This window comes from Hetaerina americana, unplaced genomic scaffold, assembly GCF_022747635.1.
Source record: "Hetaerina americana unplaced genomic scaffold, ioHetAmer1.1.p SCAF_17, whole genome shotgun sequence".
Lineage (NCBI taxonomy): Eukaryota > Metazoa > Arthropoda > Insecta > Odonata > Calopterygidae > Hetaerina > Hetaerina americana.
In genome coordinates this window covers 7,528,429-7,548,128 of record NW_027286730.1, presented here as the reverse complement: position 1 = coordinate 7,548,128, position 19,700 = coordinate 7,528,429, and the positions used below count along the sequence as shown (strand labels likewise).

Below are 19,700 nucleotides of genomic sequence, written 5' to 3'. Positions count from 1 at the left end.
TTATCGCTTGCCCCCATGCGGTCGAGTCTGACATTTAATACCACCCTTTAACTCCTCCACCCATCTAACCAATTAAAAAGTTTCACGGACGATCCAAGATGCAGGGGGGAGGGTGGTATGGGAGCGACCGCTTGGAGCGCGGAGTCGGGAGATGATGACCTCCTCTTACCTGCAGTCTTCCGTACTTGGTGTTAATGACCCTCGTCCTGATCACGGTGGGCGGGAGAGAGGGGGCCGGCGGCGCCTCCGCCACCCCGTCCTCCTCTCCGAGGGCCGTCGAGTGGGAAGGCCGGGGAAGCAGGAGGAGGGATAGGAGAACGGCGAGAGCAGGGAGGAGGGCCCCTGGGGGCCGTGGCGGAAGGAGCCATCCCCACGGCCACCGACTCGCGGGGCGGCGGCCGCAGCAGCACACGCGGGCGGGCCCCAGCGATGCCATGCCGTCGATCGTCCAACCTCTCCTCCTCCCGTGTCACGTGGCCGTCGAGCACGCAACGGGGTCAGAGCCGCGAGAGCCGACCCCAAACATGCGCGGTTCTGTGACCCGAGCTGGTCGTCCCCCTCTGTCCTCTTATCCCTTGCGGGGGCACCTCAGCCGGGCAGTCACGAAGAACTCTCCCTACCGGACGGTTTCCGCTCACTCGGAAATCCCCGGCGTATACCCTTGGTTGTGTGGTTGGAATGATTAAGATCGCAGTCAGTTACGCGTATCTTTCACTCACCGTCTCCCTACTGCAACCTTCGCCTAAAAAATTGCATGAATTCGACGTGTAATTGTAAATGCTATTTATTTAAAAAAATGTTGTAATTTATTTTCATTGCTATTTTCCATGATAGATAGTAATGAAAATGGAAGTTTTTCACCTCGAGTTTTGAATTTTCTTTGGCTTTATGGCCGTTCTTTCTTCCTTGACACGTAATTTCCCAACGGATACACACGTCACTCGGTAACTTCAACTGATAATCGGCGAACACGTGAGACAAGAGGTCATTCATTACCCAACGCTAGCGACCACCATTCTATTTACCTTTTCCTTGACTTCATTCATAACATGAGGGTGAAGGAATAAAAAAGTGGTTTTCACATATTCCCACCAAATTATAAAATTGTACTGGATCGTCGTAAAAAACACGAAGACTTTCTTCGCTATTTTTTTTATTCCGTTATTATCCTGAAAGTTCGGGACGAGGGAAGTATTCTCATTTCCTCCAATAAGTGATCATAACTTTCTGTTTTGGCTTACTCTACCCCATTCCTTCTCACTCACTCCCTCACACACACACGCAAACTCTCTCTCTCTCTCCCACTCCTGCCAAACCCTTCAACCTCCCCGTCTACCCTCGGAAGTATAAAAAAGCAATTTCGGGAAGATTGCCTTGAATAAAAACTTGCTACGTGGTGAGAAACCCGGAATAGGTAAGATAGTCTTTTGAAGTGCGGTTATTTTTGCGCCGGGACCTGGATTGCGAGGTGGCCGGTTTTGTGGAGAGGCGGCAGGGTGGAGGGGCGCGGTTACGAAGGAGGTTACTGCGAGTGGATGGGGGAACTTACTAGAGGGGGATCGTATCGGAAGGTTAGCGGTAGGAGCGTGGTGTGTTGGTGGTGCAGTGGTGGTGGTGGGGAGCGGACTTCGATGGGCGTGAGGCAGACGCCGGTCGTGGGCGCACCCGCCGGAAAAGGTCAGAGAGCCGACATTGGGTCGTGAATGCAAAGTGGGCCTCTCTGGCTGCGGGGCAAAGTGGATTGTAGTTCGTTGCGACCGCGGAGGTGGGATGTATTAAGGCTGGGGAGAGTGAGTTGGGCGGTGTGCGTTTAGATCGAAGGGGGCACTCCCGCAGCGCGATGGTGGGAGTACAACAGGGGGAGGGGGGGGAGGAAGCGGGCCCAGGGTTATGCAAAAGTCCCGCGTCGAAAGGGATGGTCGGCGAGCGTGATGGGACGAGGGCGCCCTGAACGGAAGCGTATCACGTCCGTCCTTTCTCCCTTCGTCGACCCTACCCACCGGGAGTCACGCCACTTAAAAAAAAGGAATGCTTTCGTGCGTCGAAACGAAATTGCACGCAGCACTGTGCCCTCCCACCGGGCCGAAGAATTCCGGGAGCTGCCGCGCCAGATGATGATGATTTCGGCCACCGGTTGACGCCACTATTCCGCCCTCTCGCACTTCTTGTATTTTTTCCCCTCACGAGCAGTATGGGCAAGAGGGAAGGAGGTAGAAAAAAAATAAGGTGGTCGTTTGAAACTTTTCGGAATGAATGTGCACCTCGAAACACAAATCACTCGTGTGACAGCACCATTACACAGACTTGATTCATTTTTTCATCGGAGCCCCTTTAATTTTCGCGCACTCCACACGAAAACCCTTTTCGAAACGCAGAACACTGATTGAAAGAGAATTTATTTCGTCCTTTTCACTTTTCCCCTCAGGGACATTACCGCTAATATGGTTTCCTTTGTGCTTCGCGATTGATAGGAAACGGCACAATGACACAGAATCACTTTCTCGTGAGTTCTATTTTTAAATAGATTTCCAATTTGAAAGAACTATATACGTCTCTTCTTTTATTTTCTTTCCAGGACAACCCCGACCAAGTCAACAATGAATACGGCTTGCGGTCAGGGCCGAAGCCACACGTTAAAGAAGATATTCCACGCAATGTCAGCGCGCTTGCTTCCTTCGTCCCGTGACGGCACAGGAGAGTAGCTGACGAAAGACGCGCAATCCCGCAGGGCGTCGTCCGCTGGAAAGGACCGGTCTCCTGGGCCCCGGACTTAGCCGTACGCCGCCTCCTCGATGGATACCCACCCTCCAACGACCCTCAGGGCCGACCACCCGCCCCGACGCCGCTTCCGCCTCCCGGCGACTTCTTCCACCACCCCTCGCCCCCACGGGAGAAAGGACCATCCTAGCCGCCCCCCCGGCGGCCTCCCCCCCGGCCGCCCAGCACCCTCGAGTTCCCCCCGTATCGCCGACCACCCGAGTCATGATCCGCGGACGGACGGCGAGTCCTCCCGGAGTCACCTGCTCCTTCCATGAGAACGATGATTTCTCCTCGTGGGCGAAAACTAATCAAGCGTCAGCTCGATACAAGAAAAAAATGAACAACTCCCTACCACTCGAGAAGAAATGTGGGGGGTGCGCGGAAAGTCTTGGAAGGGGGTGGAATGGGGTGGAAAACCAACCTCCCAGGATTCGGATTTCTTTTAAATGGGCGGCAGAAAAACAGTTTCCGTTTCGCTGTCGAATGCAGGTGAGTCCCTGGGGGTTTGGAAGCACTGATCCCTAACGGGACGTCTGAGGAAGACGTTTTTCCTCTTGTCTCTTCTTGCTCTCTGTCCCTACTTCGGTGTTTTTTCCTCCCAACCGAGCCCCTCAGTCTCGTCGTCAGCCACTACACCAACTTCCGCGCTGAGGGATCCCCTCCTCCGCCGATGACGGATTCGGCTGTCGTCTGAGGCGGAGACACACCGGGCGCCGATGCCATTGTCTGAGCCATCCCCGTATTCATTGTTGTCTCCATAAGGTCAGATGGCTGCGGGTAAAATATCCACCGCTTTCCAGGTATCCTGTCGGAAGAAAACAATGGAAAGTCGTGAGTAAAAGAATGACAGACTTGGGGGATGGAGATATATTTACGGAACGTTTGCGGCGTGAATCTATATCGTTATCAGATGGAATGGTCAAAGAAAATAAAAATAGCTTGGATGACTAGACGCGGGAAAGTTAGACAGGTATAAAAAGTTTTCCCCGAATAGAGGAGAAAATACATTGTAAGGATTAATAAAACATGAAATTATGCCATATATGCTCAACATTTATTTCCAAACAAAATAGGAGAAGGTATTCCTTTCAGCAAAATCGCATGTGCCTTATCATATTTAATATCCGTGAATCAGTTAAAAATACTGACAATGATGTAATTTGAAGAGATGTAGATCTGCAGAAAAACTAAAACTACTAATATTTACAGTTTATGGTCGATTATATTACCTGTCTATAGTATTATACTGCTATTTTTTCTAGAAATACATATTCCGAAACGTAGTTTGGTGCTGAATGCAATTTGCTGCCGAAGGATGGCCAAAAACATGTTGACTAGTTAACACACGAGTTCTGAAGACGTGGGGTAAAATATAAGAGCATAGATAATAAATACATGATTATATATAAACAGTGATTAATTATGTGTCATAACTGTAAGGATGGAATCAATTACATTTTTCACACCAATGACAGCAACAACTAAATGCAAAAGATAGCCACCCTTTAGTGACTGCGGCTGTAACTCGAAAAATGACCAATTTTAGTGGTCAAAGCAAATTAAGCCAGCAACGAGCTAATTACAAGACCTGAATGGGAGGAGACCAAAATCAAGTGGGAGTATTAAACTGAGATTTTTGCTTTTTGACGAAAGATATTCGTAACAAGCAAAACGCGATTGGTTACCTCATGCTGCCAGATATTTCCCGCAAAGAAGGGTATGCCCTAAAAAAGTGCAATTAAATCAGTCTAGTAATCTAACCGGTCATGCCTGCTCCTTGAATACCTGTTTCCTTCCCCTTTTTCGAATCTCCAATTTTCCGATTCCTTTTCTCTATATCTAAAACTCCTTAAAGATGCTTCCTCTTATCTTCTAATGGATGCTTCTTGTATTGTATTTTCTCATACGACATGTTAATTACTGTGATGTGGTAAACCAAGACTTTTCAGGCGAACTGAAATTCAAAACTCCAGAGGACCTATAATTTCTGTAATCTTAGAAATTACGATCATATTTCTGAATAATTTACAAGAATACACGTATCCAAGTTAAAGCTAGATGGTCGCAGGCATTAACATATTCTTTCAAATCTCTACAGAATATTTTCAAACCTAAATATTTATACAAAAATTTCCTCCCCAATAGCTCAATTCACAAACAGGAATACTAGGGGTAACAATAAACCTCTTGTTCCACACCGTTGTATGTAAATCTATAACAAATCTGTTCAAATTGCAACATTCCGTCTTTGGAACTCTCTTCCAGATGATATAACAAACTCTCCATCCACAACAACATTTAAGAAAGAACTTCACAAGTTCATTTTCCACCGGTACAAAACTTAACCACTATACCTTCCCTCATGTAACTTAGCTGCTGTAGAGGTCACCGTTACTACATTTTTCTTTTGTCAACTCAAGCACTATGATTTTGCATAATTATTATTAGTTAATGTTATGTTTCTCATTGCTTTTCTTGTGTTGTTAATGTAATTAATTTCATTTCAATTTCAGTACAATAATAATATGTATACTATGTGAAAAATAATTGTTACAATGTATATGCATTTTTAATCTAATCCATTGGGTTTTCGCAGGTTTTTCACTCTTCCTTCTCTTCCTAGGTGTTTTCCTGCGTGGATTTTTACTAGGTGAGCAATGCCACGCTCTCCCTGCCTTTCCCACAATCCTCATTCTAAGCTCAGACTTTCCCTATTTTGTTTTTCTCTTTCTTCACTGTCATTTATTTTGAGTATGTGTGTATGTGTAGGTGTATACTTAATTTATTTATGAATATATATATATATATATATATATATATATATATATATATGTATATATATACATACATATATATGTATATATATATATATGTATATATATACATACATATATATGTGTATATATATGTATATATATATATGTATATATATACATACATATATATGTGTATATATATGTATATATATATATATATATATGTATATATATACATACATATATATGTGTATATATATGTATATATATATATATATATATATATATATATATATATGTGTGTATATATATATATATATATATATATATAATTGTAGCGCAAATTATGCATAATGTATGCCTGCCTGTCCATATGTATTTGTGTGTATGCATGTAATAATAAATTTTATGGCTAATATAATATGTATACGACGACGGGTTAAATGGAAGAAGGGACCATTCGATCTCAATTTTGCCAAAATAAAGACCTCTTCCTATCAATCTCTAGCTCTTAATTTTCCTGGAGATGCCAAACTATTACACGTGAAGCTAAATTGTTTGTCCTACTAAACCATAGGCAATGCATACACAATCATACCAAATCTTAACTTTCAAGTGGCAACAGAAAACAGTTTTTTGAAAGGTTTGGAGGGGCAGTGGATTAGACAAACGGAAGGCATCGGCTAGAAGTGGAAAGGATGAGGGACGACGGTTTTGAAGTTGATGGAGAAGAGAGAAAAAGAGGAGAATAGTGAGGGTATGAGAGGGGAGAGGTCCATTATATCCCAAAATGGAAAGAAGCAATTCTACATCTACATCTACATCTACTTAATACCCCGCAAGCCGCCGCAAGGGCGTGTGGCGGGGGGTGCTAGGAAACCACCCATAATTTAGAAAAGAAAAAGAAAAAAAAACCGCATGCAATAACGACAAAATCATATATAAAAAAAACATGGCATACATTCATGCATGAACACTTACACCCCACACACATGCAAACACTCAAACTACCAACTAACATACACATGCACCTGAAAGTATACCTAACATCTCTATAGTGTTTAATTTTGTTTCGACTTGTAAATTCAACGTTTTTAATATTTCTAAAGTGACTTCGGTTTCTTGCTATTATGATTACTGATTGTTCGGGGAAAGAATGAGTATTTGTACCTATCTGTCTTGGAATCTATCTCCCTTAGTTTATCTTTGTGGTCTGATCTACCTAAGTAGTGTGGGGCCATTATAATTCCTTCAGTGTCATATTTAAACTCGTTTGTTCTGAACCTTTCTAAAAGTCTAAGCCTCGCTTGTTCTCTCCGCACTTCAAGTGGTTCCCAGCCTAAATCCCCTAAGAGACCTGTCACACTTGTGTTTTTATCATAACAATTTTTAACGAATCTAGCGGATTTTCTCTGGACTTTATCTAATTCTTTTTGCCAAATTTTCTCCCACGGATCCCAAATACTTGCGGCATATTCCAAATGAGGTCTAACTAGAGCAAAATAACACCTCTCTTTAACTTTTTCATTACATTTCCCCACCACCCGTTTTATGAAGCCAAGTTTCTTTAAAGCTGATCCGCATATTGTCCTGATATGTGCTCCCCATGAAAGGCGTGGTGTTAGAACAACCCCCAAATATTTAACTTGATTTTCCGTAGTCAATACTGAACCCTCTATTTTGTAGTTTATATCCTGTTCCTCGCTTCCTTTATTCCAAAATTTCAAAACTGCACATTTATCTATGTTAAGTGTTAATCCCCATTTATTGCACCATTCCGAGATATTGTCTAAGTCTCTAGAGAGTAGCTCGCGATCTAGTTGGCTCCTTATTTCCCTGTATATCACCGTGTCGTCAGCAAATAACCTTAGATTGCTACTAACGTGTGTGCTTAAGTCATTTATGTATATTAAGAACAGAAGAGGCCCTATTACACTTCCCTGGGGGACGCCCGAAGTAACATCTCTCTCCGTTGAGCACAACCCATCTATGACTACTATTTGTTTGCGGTTTGACAAGAAGTCTCTAATCCAATTAATTATTTCCTCATTGATCCCATAGTATTTAAGTTTATGTAACAATTTATTGTATGGGACTTTGTCGAAGGCTTTTTTGAAATCCAGGAATACTGCATCGACTTGGGTGTTGTTTTCTCCCGATCTAAGTATATCGTGAATGAAGAGACCAAGTTGTGTTTCGCAAGATCTGTTTTTCCTAAATCCGTGCTGGTTGTGGATTAGTATTTTCCTACTATCAAGAAATTTCATAATGTTAGTGACAATAATGTGTTCCAATATTTTACAAGAGATCGATGTTAAAGAAATGGGTCGGTAATTGGTTGGTTTATCCCTATCGTCGCCTTTATAGATGGGAGTTATATGGGCTAGCTTCCAGTCGCGAGGCACTGAGCCTTCTTCTATCGATTTTAGAAAAACAATATGTAAAAATGGGGCAATGTCGTCAGCTAATTCCTTTAATATTCTAGCAGGTATTTCTTCCGGACCAGGTGCCTTGTGTGCTTTGATACTACGGAGCAGATGTACTATTCCCTGCTTGGTCAGTGTAAGATCGCTCATGTGTTCCCCGGGTGGGTGTGGAGGATCGTTTGGTGCTTTTGTGTTTTTGTTGTAGACGCTCTGGAAAAAATGGTTTAAAATATTTGCCTTTTTCACGCTATCTATAATGATTTCTCCATTTTCCGTCTTCAAAGAGTGAACAGTGGGACGTTTACCCTGTATTCCCCTAACATAGGACCAGAATGACTTTGGATTTTCCTCAAGATATTCGCTTAGCATTTTAGATTTAAAAGAGTGTAGTGCTGTGCGCATAATACTTTTCGTCTACTACGACATTCTTTTAGTAGCTGTTTGGTTGTATTCACATAAATTATATCGTCACTTTTTAAACTCTTTTTGAAATTTGACTGTAGCTTTCTTTGCCTTCTTAATGCCGATCTGACTTCCCCGTTGTACCATCTAGGTTCCTTATTGTCGCATTTGAGTTTGGACGGGATGTACGTCTTCATTCCTTCAGTAAAATATTTAAGAAATAATTCCAAGTGTTCTCTGTATTTGTTGTCAGTGTTTTTGTCTTGTATTCTGGTAATTTTATCTTTAAATATTCTCTTAGTCCGTTAAAATTTGCCTTGTTGTATAGGTATATTTTACGCTTTTCTTTGTTTATTTTGACGAACATCGTTTTTAACTCCACAAGAATAGCCTTATGGTCACTGATTCATCTACATACATAATACATCTACATAATACCCCGCAAGCCGCCGCAAGGGCGTGTGGCGGGGGGGGGCGGGGGGGATTCCGTCTATTATTTCAATGTTAGTAATGATTTCGGGCATAGAAGTCGCAAAGATGTCTAGTATGCTTTGGCCCCGTGTTGGTGATTTAACTATTTGTTCTAAGGAGTGTTTTGTGAATATATGAAGGAGTTCTTGGCATGAATCTCTGTTTTTGGCAGATTTTCCTACGCATTAGTTGTCCCAGTCAATTGACGGTAGATTTGTGTCACCAGCGATTATAGTAATACTGTTGCTTTGTCTGCTGCTGATAGTGGATATTTGTTCGTCGAGCTTGTGTAGGACATCTGTGTTAGAATCTGGGGGTCTATAAAATGAACACACGTATAGGCTTCTGCCGTTGTAGTCCTTAATGTTGCACCAAACGCTTTCTATGTCATCTACGTCGCATTCATATCGTTGGCTACTAAGATGTGACTTTACTGCAATGAATACTCCCCCACCCAACCTATTTGGTCTGTCCCTTCTGTAAATTGTGAAACCGTTTGGAAAAACCTCATTGTTTGCTATATCTCCCGTGAGCCAACTTTCTGTTCCAACTACTATGTCTGCGTTTATACTGACAAAAATATGTTAAATATCCGATATTTTGTTTCTAATGCTACGGCAGTTTAATTTTATAATTTTAATATGGCTAATAACTTCTTGTTTTTCGGTTTTATGTACGCTAACAAAACTGTTTTGAGACGATTCGTGGTGAACAGAGACAAAAGAATTACATTCACTTGCATTGCTATCTGTTATGTATGTAGAGGCACCAATTTTATTAAATTTACGTGGGTTATATGTTGTTTTAACGCAAGTATTTGTTTGTTCAATTTTTTTGGGGATATGAGAGGCATTACCTGAACTGAATTGACAAAAAGCGCTGGATTCTACTTTATTTTTCCCAATATATGACCTACGCTCTTGCCTACCAGCTATGCTAAACCCTCGAAACGTGTTCGTGTAACCTAATTATGCTTAAGTTGCAGCTAAAGTATTCACACCAACCTTTATTTAATGGTCAGTATGAGGAAAAACAAACGTGATCTTTGGTCCGTTAAAATGAAATTACTAATTTTCAATCTCGATACATTAGGACAAAAAATCATACCTAATTTAGGGAAAATCATAAGATAAGAAAATTCCAGATAATATAGACAAAACTTATTAACTCTTTAATAAGGACTGTTATTATATTAATATTTCATTATTTATTCACCACAGTGCAAAGTACCGTGTAAGGGAAGTTTGGATACCGTATAAGGACTGAAAAGGACTACATTTCTTAGCGCCGTCTTTTCATTTCCGTATTCTGTCTAGCGCTCTCAGTATCATCCACTAGTTGTCATCATCGTCAATTAAAATGCTTTGAATCTACCTTTACTGTTTTATTTAAATATTTATAATTTAAAGAGTAATTCTGAGAACAAAATATGGATTTTCCTAAATTAATCAGAAGCAAAAATTTTCTCCATTGCTGTATGTTCCCCTACACAGGGTCATACCTTGTGTTATCGTAATCATATCACATAGCCTCGAATATTATGCACAATAAACAAAATATTCAAACCATTTATTTTTAAACTTAAGTACTCGTTCCTGTAATTATGAATTCACTATGAAATAAACATTAACTGCTAAGCATTTTAAATACCCGTGAGTAAAATTAAAATTGCTTGCTAAATAAATAATATAGGAGGCGATTCCAGACCTGGTATGCCCCCGTGAAATTTTGGCAGTATAAAGCTTTGGAACATATTTTACGTTTTTACCAAACTTTAAGAAAAAGGAAATAATTATAATCAAGATTGTAACAGTCAGGCGTATCAGTAAGAATATCATGGTTTAATCTTATGTCACTTTTTGGAATTGGTAAATTAATTTAATGCAAATTTTTAAGAATTTAAATTATTCTTTTGGCGAAATATAAACATTTTCATGGTTAAATATAATTCAATGTCGTTAACATTGGCAGCTCAGCGATATTAAATGTATGAGACTAGATGTTTCTTTAAAAAGGAGTGACAGATCCAATTTATATATTTATTTAGGCTGGAAGGAGCAGTAACCAAAGAATAAAACATTTGTTGTCCTAATAAATATGCATATTTCGGACAATAAGTTATAGCACCAGTGAGTATGAATATCTCCTATGTTAGTTACTTTTATAAAAGTTAGGTATGCATTCAGTTAGAAGCTACGAGTTGTGCAGAACTAAATAAAGATGCATATCATTACAATGAGTTTGGGATTTTCATAAACACGGGCATCTAGATTGTTTTCCCTTCGCTACTATTATGCCCTCTCCTTCCTTGCCTTCATTAATACTAAGTTCTATACCATGCCATTCCGATTCACCCGTTTCATTGCATTTTCAAGTATAGAGCATAATTTTTTTTTCCCAGTCTTCTCATCTCTAATTGCTCCCTAGCATTTTGATTACTAGGTATTGTCTCTGACACCAACCATGATTCAGATGCAAAGCGAAATTCACGTCGAGAGACGTCACATATCGAGAGATAATTGGTACTAATGAGATCGAGGGAAGCGAAGAAAGGAGGGATCGTCAAATCTCTCCATGTGGACCATTCTCTCAAAACATTTTGGACGGAACCAAGCTGAGTCCGCTACTCGGCCAACCGTTCACCATCCTCCAACTCCTTCCCTTTATAGGCATACATTCCCCCGCTCTCCTCCTCGCTCTTGTCTTGCCTGAATGATTAATGTCTTGCTCATACGGAACAATAGTTTCTCGTGGTTTGAGGTAAAAGCTTTTTTTTTCCCTCATGCCCCTTCTTTATTATGCTCCTATCTCCCTTCCAGCTAAAAGTGCATGAATGGTGTTTTCGAGTGACTTGAATGAATGGAAATTTTAAAGAAAGGGAACAGTATGGCTCTTACCAGTTTTAGACACAATGCGTTCACGTGAAGCGATCGTTTTTTTGTGTCTTTAAAGGGAATGCCCAATAGAAAACTTAAGAAATAACAAACGCCGCAACTGGGGGAAATTGAGAAAAATAACGGTTAAGCGAAGGGTACTATTATTTCTAAAATTAGCGCAACGTTAATTTTTCACATCTTAAATATAAATGTGGTGTCTAAGTGATAATAAATGATTAAAGTTTTTCTAAATGGCTGGAAATTTTATTTAATTTATGATCACTAATCGTCATGGAGAAAACGAAAACAAAACGCTGAAACCTCTCGGAAAATAAGTTACTTATAAAAATACTAGGCAATTGGATACTTAACAAAATTTTTCTAGTAACAAGTAATAAATATATGATGCTGGATTGCATGTCGGAAATGAAAGATAACTAGAATATTTATGGTAGAGTTAATTTATATAATCGAAAAATGTGCTGAAAACGATTTCAACCAGAAATTTTTGAGAGCAGCGTCTATGTTTAAGAGGAACCTCGGTTCCGTCATTGCAGTTTTCTTTGGCCGTCTTTTAAACTTATGATTCCACAATATACTAGAACTCAGCTACAATAATTAAGGAGCAGTTCACTTAAATTGTTTTTTTTTACATTCAATTATAATACGGGAAAGATAAAACTAATTTGTGAAATTTTAGGTGCAGCAATGAGCATATGCGCTTTCCTTTAAAGTTAATTGCTTCCTCAAAATATTAATTTCAATGGAATTACATGGGAAAAACACTCATAACTAGCCGCCACACAGCCTCTATGCTAGTACTTGCTCCCACAGCTGAATTAATTGTGCACATGTATTAGGAAAACTCATCAGTCATACCATGGCCGTAAGAATCGTGGGTGCTCTTTGGTTTCGTTTTTCCAATGTCCGCTCTGGTTCATACACGCCTCCACGTAGTGTGCCTTTGACCTCCAGCGCGTCCTATGAAACGTGCGTTGTCCCATTTGACCCATTGAGCATACGTGAGAACCAGCCGCCAAGCAAGAATTTTAAGTCCTCCCAGTCCTAAAGACATGACTGCACGTGCCGCATTTGAATTGGGAATTTCAAATCTGAGACAGTCGGTCTGAACGAAGGACATTCGACCGCACACGGCTGGTTCCTGTGGTTCAAGGTTCCTTCTCGAGTTAGGGAAACTTTTCACCTCCCTCTCCTCCTGTCTCATTCGTTGATATCTGGTCCCACTGAACTTCTTCATCAAGCCGCATAGCAAGTTTTACCGTAAATATTAATAATTAAGTTAGGAAAAGAATGCTAAAGCATGGCGATTTTTTATACATAAAGTTTTCTCGGGAGACCCCTGGCGGCCATAAGAAAGACCTTACTCCTACTCTGCGTTACATTTACACGCCTAAGTGCTTTTATCAGGATGAGATTTACTCTGTATTATAAAAAATCTTTTTTTTACTACTATGATACTGAATTTTAGACTAATCATTTGAAATTGAGACATTTAAACCACCCTTTTTTTCGAAAAGAAATATGTGGAATCAGAATTTACATCCGATTGATTATAACAAATCAGAACTACACACGTTTCTGATGGTATTGACTCCATACAGTTTTTTACATGACCTTGCAAGGCAAATTAAATAAGTGATCAGTGAGTATATGTATCCGATGGTGGCATAAAAACTTTCAAATACGAGAAAATGATTAAATTTATGCTAAGCATTGCCTTTTTCAGATGTGTGGAGCAGTATAAAATTTTTAAAGATTTTCGTCAAAATATGTAAATTTTTATGTTCATCTGTCATATGTTTCCGCAAATACCATGAACCGTATCACAATAGTTTCTTCATAGCTTGATTTAGATATTTCCAATAAAGTTTCATATTTGGATTTGGACCACATGGCAATGATTTCCGCTAGTAGGGCAGCTATGATAATTTTTATTATGCTGTTTAAGTCATGTATCACATATTCATTGCATGTACTGCATAAAAGATGGTAAGTGCATTGACAAGGAAGTACTCGGATGAAAAGATGGAGTTTCAAAGGCGTGACAGCGTTAAGTTCAAAAGTTTATTTTCTGAAATTGCAAAGGAATTTTGCGAGATTTTCCCTTAGAAGCAAAGCATATTTTCAGAAAAAACCCTTCATTTTTCAGAGATAAAAAGATTCAGACAAGAATGGCCCCTAAATACCATCCGTAGTGGGTATATCTCTCCTTCAACGCCTAGCTCCGTGGAGACAGGTATCAACCCGGTGGCACAATGACATCTAAATACACATTAAATGGATATCATGACGACGAGAATAACGAAATTTCGTCGTATCCCTTGCGCTTTGTGAGTACATAAATAAGAAGTAAGGTGATTTTTTCACAACTCAAAAATATTAACTTTGAGATTTTCATGAGAAAAAAGCGAGCCAAAAAGCTGAGAAAGGAAATAAGAGAATATGCATAAAATATTCTTGAAGGATAGGAATATGAAATACGACGAAACATTGCAAGGCTTTTAGGTAAATGAAAGCATATCCATTTTTAAGTTAATTATTCAACACAATATCTTTGAAAATCCGTTTAAGCGCCGAATAACCAAATAGTTACATAAATTAATGAAAGGTATTATTAAAATTTCTACATAATGATTATGTCGCGGCGTTGGAGTATATCCAAATAAATTTTCAGCACGGAAGACGATGGATAGGTTTCAGGGAATTTGGTGCACGTTTTAAAAATAATGTGCCAGGTAATTAACATTGGCAACGCATCTCATCCAACGTTTGCAGTGTAGCTCAGAATAATAATGCAGAGATTCTATGATCCACGTGGCCGAAGAACGATGAGAGAATGTAAGCGGAGGTCAAGAGGCAAACGGATGAGAAAAGAGATCGTGATAGGGCCGAGGTGGGTACAGAAGATAAAGCATTGAGTGTACGTGGAAGGTATATGAATTAAATAAGGGCTTCGGATACCCGATGAAGGAGGTGAAAAGGTGGTAAACAGGATTATATGGGGTAGTGTGGTAAAAGAGGAAATTTGAGTTACCCCTCCTCATGGAAATGGGACAGATGGTGAATGAATAGGAGAGAGAGGACGTATTCGCAAGTCCAATCAGCTCTAAGGATACGAAGCCCACTCGGGAAACTGTCATATTTAAGTAACAACAAAAATTGGATAATGAAAAGACCCTGGCGATCAAAGATGTTCAACAGTATATATTGCAAAACAAAGTTCAGGGCACATTTACTTGGATTCAGATATATTTTCTCAATTTTTTCTGAGCTCGTCATACATAGTTCCCTGCCTGTGCCATTATATAATTATTAATCCAAGCATTAAAAATTTGGATATACCCGTCTCGTTTCCAAAACCAATCTCTGTTATAAACGATCGTGATGCCACGTTCCTCCCACCCCAGAGTTTTCAAATGACGTAATTAATATTATCCCTCGTTAGAAAAAAATTGTCAAAATATATAATGATTAAATGAAGGGATTGGTATTTGGTAGTCAAGCCAATGGAGCGTTGGACCGGAGGATTCGGAGTTGATTCACTCTGGCACTCTAGGCTTCACCCTAGCTCTGTGATATTACGGGTACCAGATCTTCCTGATAAATCCTAGGCGGCACAGGGAAAGGAACTGGTCCCCCTACCCTAATGTTTGTATTTCACACACCATTGAGCTAAGTATTAAGTGAGCCTTACCCCCACCCATCAAACCAATCTTCGGGTTAAAAACTGTGGTTTCATGTGGTCAATGAATTGAAATCTGAAGAATGTACTGATGGAAAAATTTTAAAATTTAGGAAGTGAGTGACGAGCTCCCCTTAATGCCATGAAATACTCCATCACTCCGTTGCTATAATGTAGTTGAAGTAGATAAATATATCAGCGCGTATGTCGGTTTATTACATTACGTATTGCTCAAACTTATAATAAATAATTAGACATTGTCCTTTTTCGTTTCCCGTTCTCGTGTTATGTCGTGATAAGCCGTTAGTAATGTATGCACTTTAAGTGACTTTATAGAGGTCCACAGTAGTGATTGTAAACATATATAAAAATATATCCAATATCATGCATTATAATTTAGATTCGGTAGAAGGGCGTTCCTCATCCATCTTCCTCGTTTTGAATATGAGGTTATATTTCATTTATGCAAAATAATAATCTTAATTTGCATTGCTCCGGGAAAGAAGTGGGAATATATTTCGCTTTTCCAAAATTTGTGACGTGCCATAAAATAAGTAAATTAATATTTCTATGAATTCCTGAGTATTTGCCATGCTTACTAATGTCATGTGTGCCGTTCAAGCCGAGTAATCATAATGATTACACACTCATTGCCGACGGTCATACCCTGTTTCTAAACCGCTCTACCTTAACTCACTCACAGATCCCCCTATGCCCAACATCGCCTTCAAATTCCGCTTCACTCTTAATTATTTCCATCCGCGAAACAGGAATGTCTCCTCAAATTGATTGTATATTCTAATTCATCCTCTATATGATTGCCTATCAGCATGTATGTTTGAGTGATGACCTAGTTCCCAGGTTGAGCTTTTATTCTTACTTAAAATATTTTGTAACTCACCTGCGCTATATTTACTACGCTTCTTCCTAACTTTCTGCTTAATACAAGTACTGCCCCCCGCTGGTTCTATATTTATCCAATGCGTATTACTATGTTTATCTTTTCAATAATCCCCTTCCAGTATAAAATTTATGATATTTATCTCAACATTCAAAGTCTCTATTTTTACTAGTCTGTTCTTTTACTGTGTCTCCTCTGCGGCTACAGTTAAATTCGATTAGCAATAATTTAGCGATATGATGGGAGCGAAAGACTTATTCATCACGCTACCGGATACAAGACTGCCAAATGGAGGAAGTTCCATAGATACCAGTATTTTTCTCTCAAACTAAGTAATTGATTTGTTTTCTCGTTGCCTTCTTTTTAAGTTTTATTAACGAAGCACTGTCAGTCGAATGGCTTGACCCCGTGGGTTAGACCTCCTACAACCACCTAAATGAGAAAAAACGCTGCACACACTATCATCTTGCATCTTAAATTCAACCTTAGATGAATGATCCAACTAGGATCAATCATCTTTGCTCCTGCAAGCACGTGTAATGAAATCACGCAAGCTTTTTACCACGACAAGGTTTTAATCCATCGGGAAGGGATTACTTAATAGGCACTCACAATAACTTTGACCCTAGGAACGTTCATATAATGAACATTGTAGTCCAACACATTTTGCATCTTATTTTATATGGTACATATAAGCGAAACATGTCATGAATGGGATTCTTCGTTGGTATGGAAGAAAAAAATGCAGTACACTGTGTACAATATGATTACATACTTTTTAATAACTGAAAACAAAATACGCTACTAAGGTAAGTGGCAGCGCAGCCAAAAATTAAGGAAAATTGACTCTCAAACTGTTAAATACATTGAAGTAGCAAGCTTAGCACAATTAATGAGCACAATGAAAAGAAAAAATAAACGACGATTTAAATATTTTCAAATATATTAATAAGCCATCAGTAATAGTAACTGTATAATTTCTTGTTGCTTCTCACCTTCTACCACTCTACTTTCTTGTGGCTTGCAGGTTAAGAATAAGATTTGGATTAATTACCAAATACATGGGAAATTTCCTGATGTTTCCTCCACCTCTCGAGAACTGGGACGGAAAACAATTCTGCGGAGATCGAACAAAATGCCTCAGGGTAAATCAGCCCATTTGCGTACGTTTGAAACACTGATGCCAAATGGATTGCCTTTGATACGTCTCAAGGCGGATGCAAAAGAGGCGAATATTCTTCAATTTATGCCGTATGCTCCGAAATCCTTCTGCCACAGCTCTTTACTTTCCAAGGTTGCGGAAAACCTTGACATCCTCGTATCTTCATTCCAACATCTTCAATCACAGCCAATTACGGCCTAAAATATTCCCCTCAATTCTCTGGTTCCACCCAAAGGGATGAGATACCCCACTAAATCTTTGTTCCGCCCCATTCAACACTTTTCCATTAACTTCCGCCTTTTAAGACAGACGAAATATAGCCACCTACTCCTTTCATATCTATCTTTCTCTTTTTCACTCCCTCTTTTCACCATACTCTCACTCACGTACAAAACGAGCACACAAATACATTATTTATTTCCGCTCCCAGTTGCATGCTCTAAAAAGTGATCCAGTTCTCTCATCTCTCGTGCTGTCAAAACCTCGATGAATTTCGTTTTCCCATAAATTTTATTTCCTCTATCCTCGCGTCTCATTCCAAATATTATCGATTCATCCTCGTCAAATTTTACCTGTTATTGCCTAAAAGGAAAAAGAAGCAGGCATGAGGTAGTCAATCGTGAATTTGAGCGCTGTCATTTCCTCATCAACTTGGACGGATTTTCCAATTGCATTTGGTAATAATCCAAAACACGGCGAGTTAACAATAAAAATAGTACCTACATGCCTCCACTGCGTGCTTAGGAGGAAGTAGGTGGAAGGGTAACTTTCATTTCGTCTTAAAACCACAGTTCTTAACCCTACTATTAATGTCTTCTGCCAGCATAAAATTTTACGCCTGTCCTCCACTTTTTCAGAATTGTGTATTAATGTCAATCTCATTGAATCATGATAATAACAATAATAATTTAAATATAAAATTATATAAATATTATGCAAATGAAAGTAATAAGGCCTAATATTAATTAATACGCGGAACCTATCAAAAGGGGGGATCGATATCGTGCGGTAGCTAGTGTACTGCCTTCCCACTCAGAGGGCGCGGGTTCGAATCCTGGAGGAAGATATTTTTCAGTGGTAACCGAATCACTTGAGGTACTCCGTGGGAAGCACTTACAGTGAGTACGCCGTTAGTCGGATGGACTTCAAGCTGCGAAACCCTTCGCTCCTTTCATTAAGAGTAGGCTAATACTACGCCGCGTTTTTCTCCACCCTTATCCTTTCCTGTCTATCCCTAGTGGCGCAAATCACCTCACCTGTCTGCCACCTCCCATAAAAACTACTGCCACTACCTATCAAAGGGTGGAATAATTACTCGAATATGATACGAGGGTCATCCGGAAAGTAGTACCCGTTCGTGAAATAAAGACACAAAAGTAAATATTAACAAACATAAAAAATTTTATTTGAAAGAGGATACTTTAAACTACTTCTCAACATAATCTCCAAGCAAATTAAGGCATTTGTCATAACGTGTGACAAGTTTCTGTATTCCTGCTGCATAGTCCTTCGCCGCCAGCTCATTGAGATACAGGGTCACTCCTTCTTTAAGTTCTTCATCGCTGTCAAATCTTTTTCCTGCCAAAAAGTCTTTAAGCTTTGTAAAGAGATGAAAATCTGAAGGGGCCAAGTCCGGGCTATACGGTGGATGGTCGAAAGTTTCCCATTTGAATTGCTGCAAAAGTTTTTGTGTTATCCCAGCTGCATGAGGCCTGGCATTGTCATGAACGAGAATGACACCAGTAGACAATAGACCTCGCCGCCGATTTTGTATTGCCCGCCGTAATTTCTTTAATGTTTCACAATACGCATTGGCATTAATAGTGTCTCCACGGGCCATAAAATCAATAAGCAATACACCTCGTCGATCCCAGAAAATGGTTGCCATGAGTTTCCTGGTGGACAGAACTGTCTTGAATTTTTTTGGTTTGTTTGGTGAATGAGCATGATGCCACTCCATTGACTGTCGTTTACTCTCAGGTGATGCATAACAAACCCATGTTTCGTCACCAGTAATTATGCGAGTCAAGAAAGAGTCTCCTTCATCAGAATAACGTCCCAAAAACGTCAGTGCTGCAGCCATACGCTTGGTTTTGTGCTCATCTGTAAGCTTGCGAGGGACCCATCTTGCACAAATTTTTGCATAATGCAGATGGTGTTTAACAATTTCATGAACAATTGTTCGAGAAACATTGGGAAAATGCTCACAGATGTCATCAATTGTGACGCGCCGATCGTTCCTC

The 19,700-nt window shown here is 39.8% G+C and overlaps 1 protein-coding gene across 1 annotated transcript in view; it reads right to left on the bottom strand.

Moving 5' to 3' along the window:
* Positions 1-2,771, bottom strand: part of LOC139687159 (neuroligin 4-like) — a 409,782-nt gene extending 407,011 nt beyond the window's left edge. The window contains exon 1 of the mRNA XM_071584292.1: positions 170-2,771. Coding sequence (XP_071440393.1) covers positions 170-436 — 267 coding nt within the window. The 5' untranslated portion in view covers positions 437-2,771. The remainder of the gene's footprint in view (positions 1-169) is intronic.
* Positions 2,772-19,700: the final 16,929 nt, after the last annotated feature.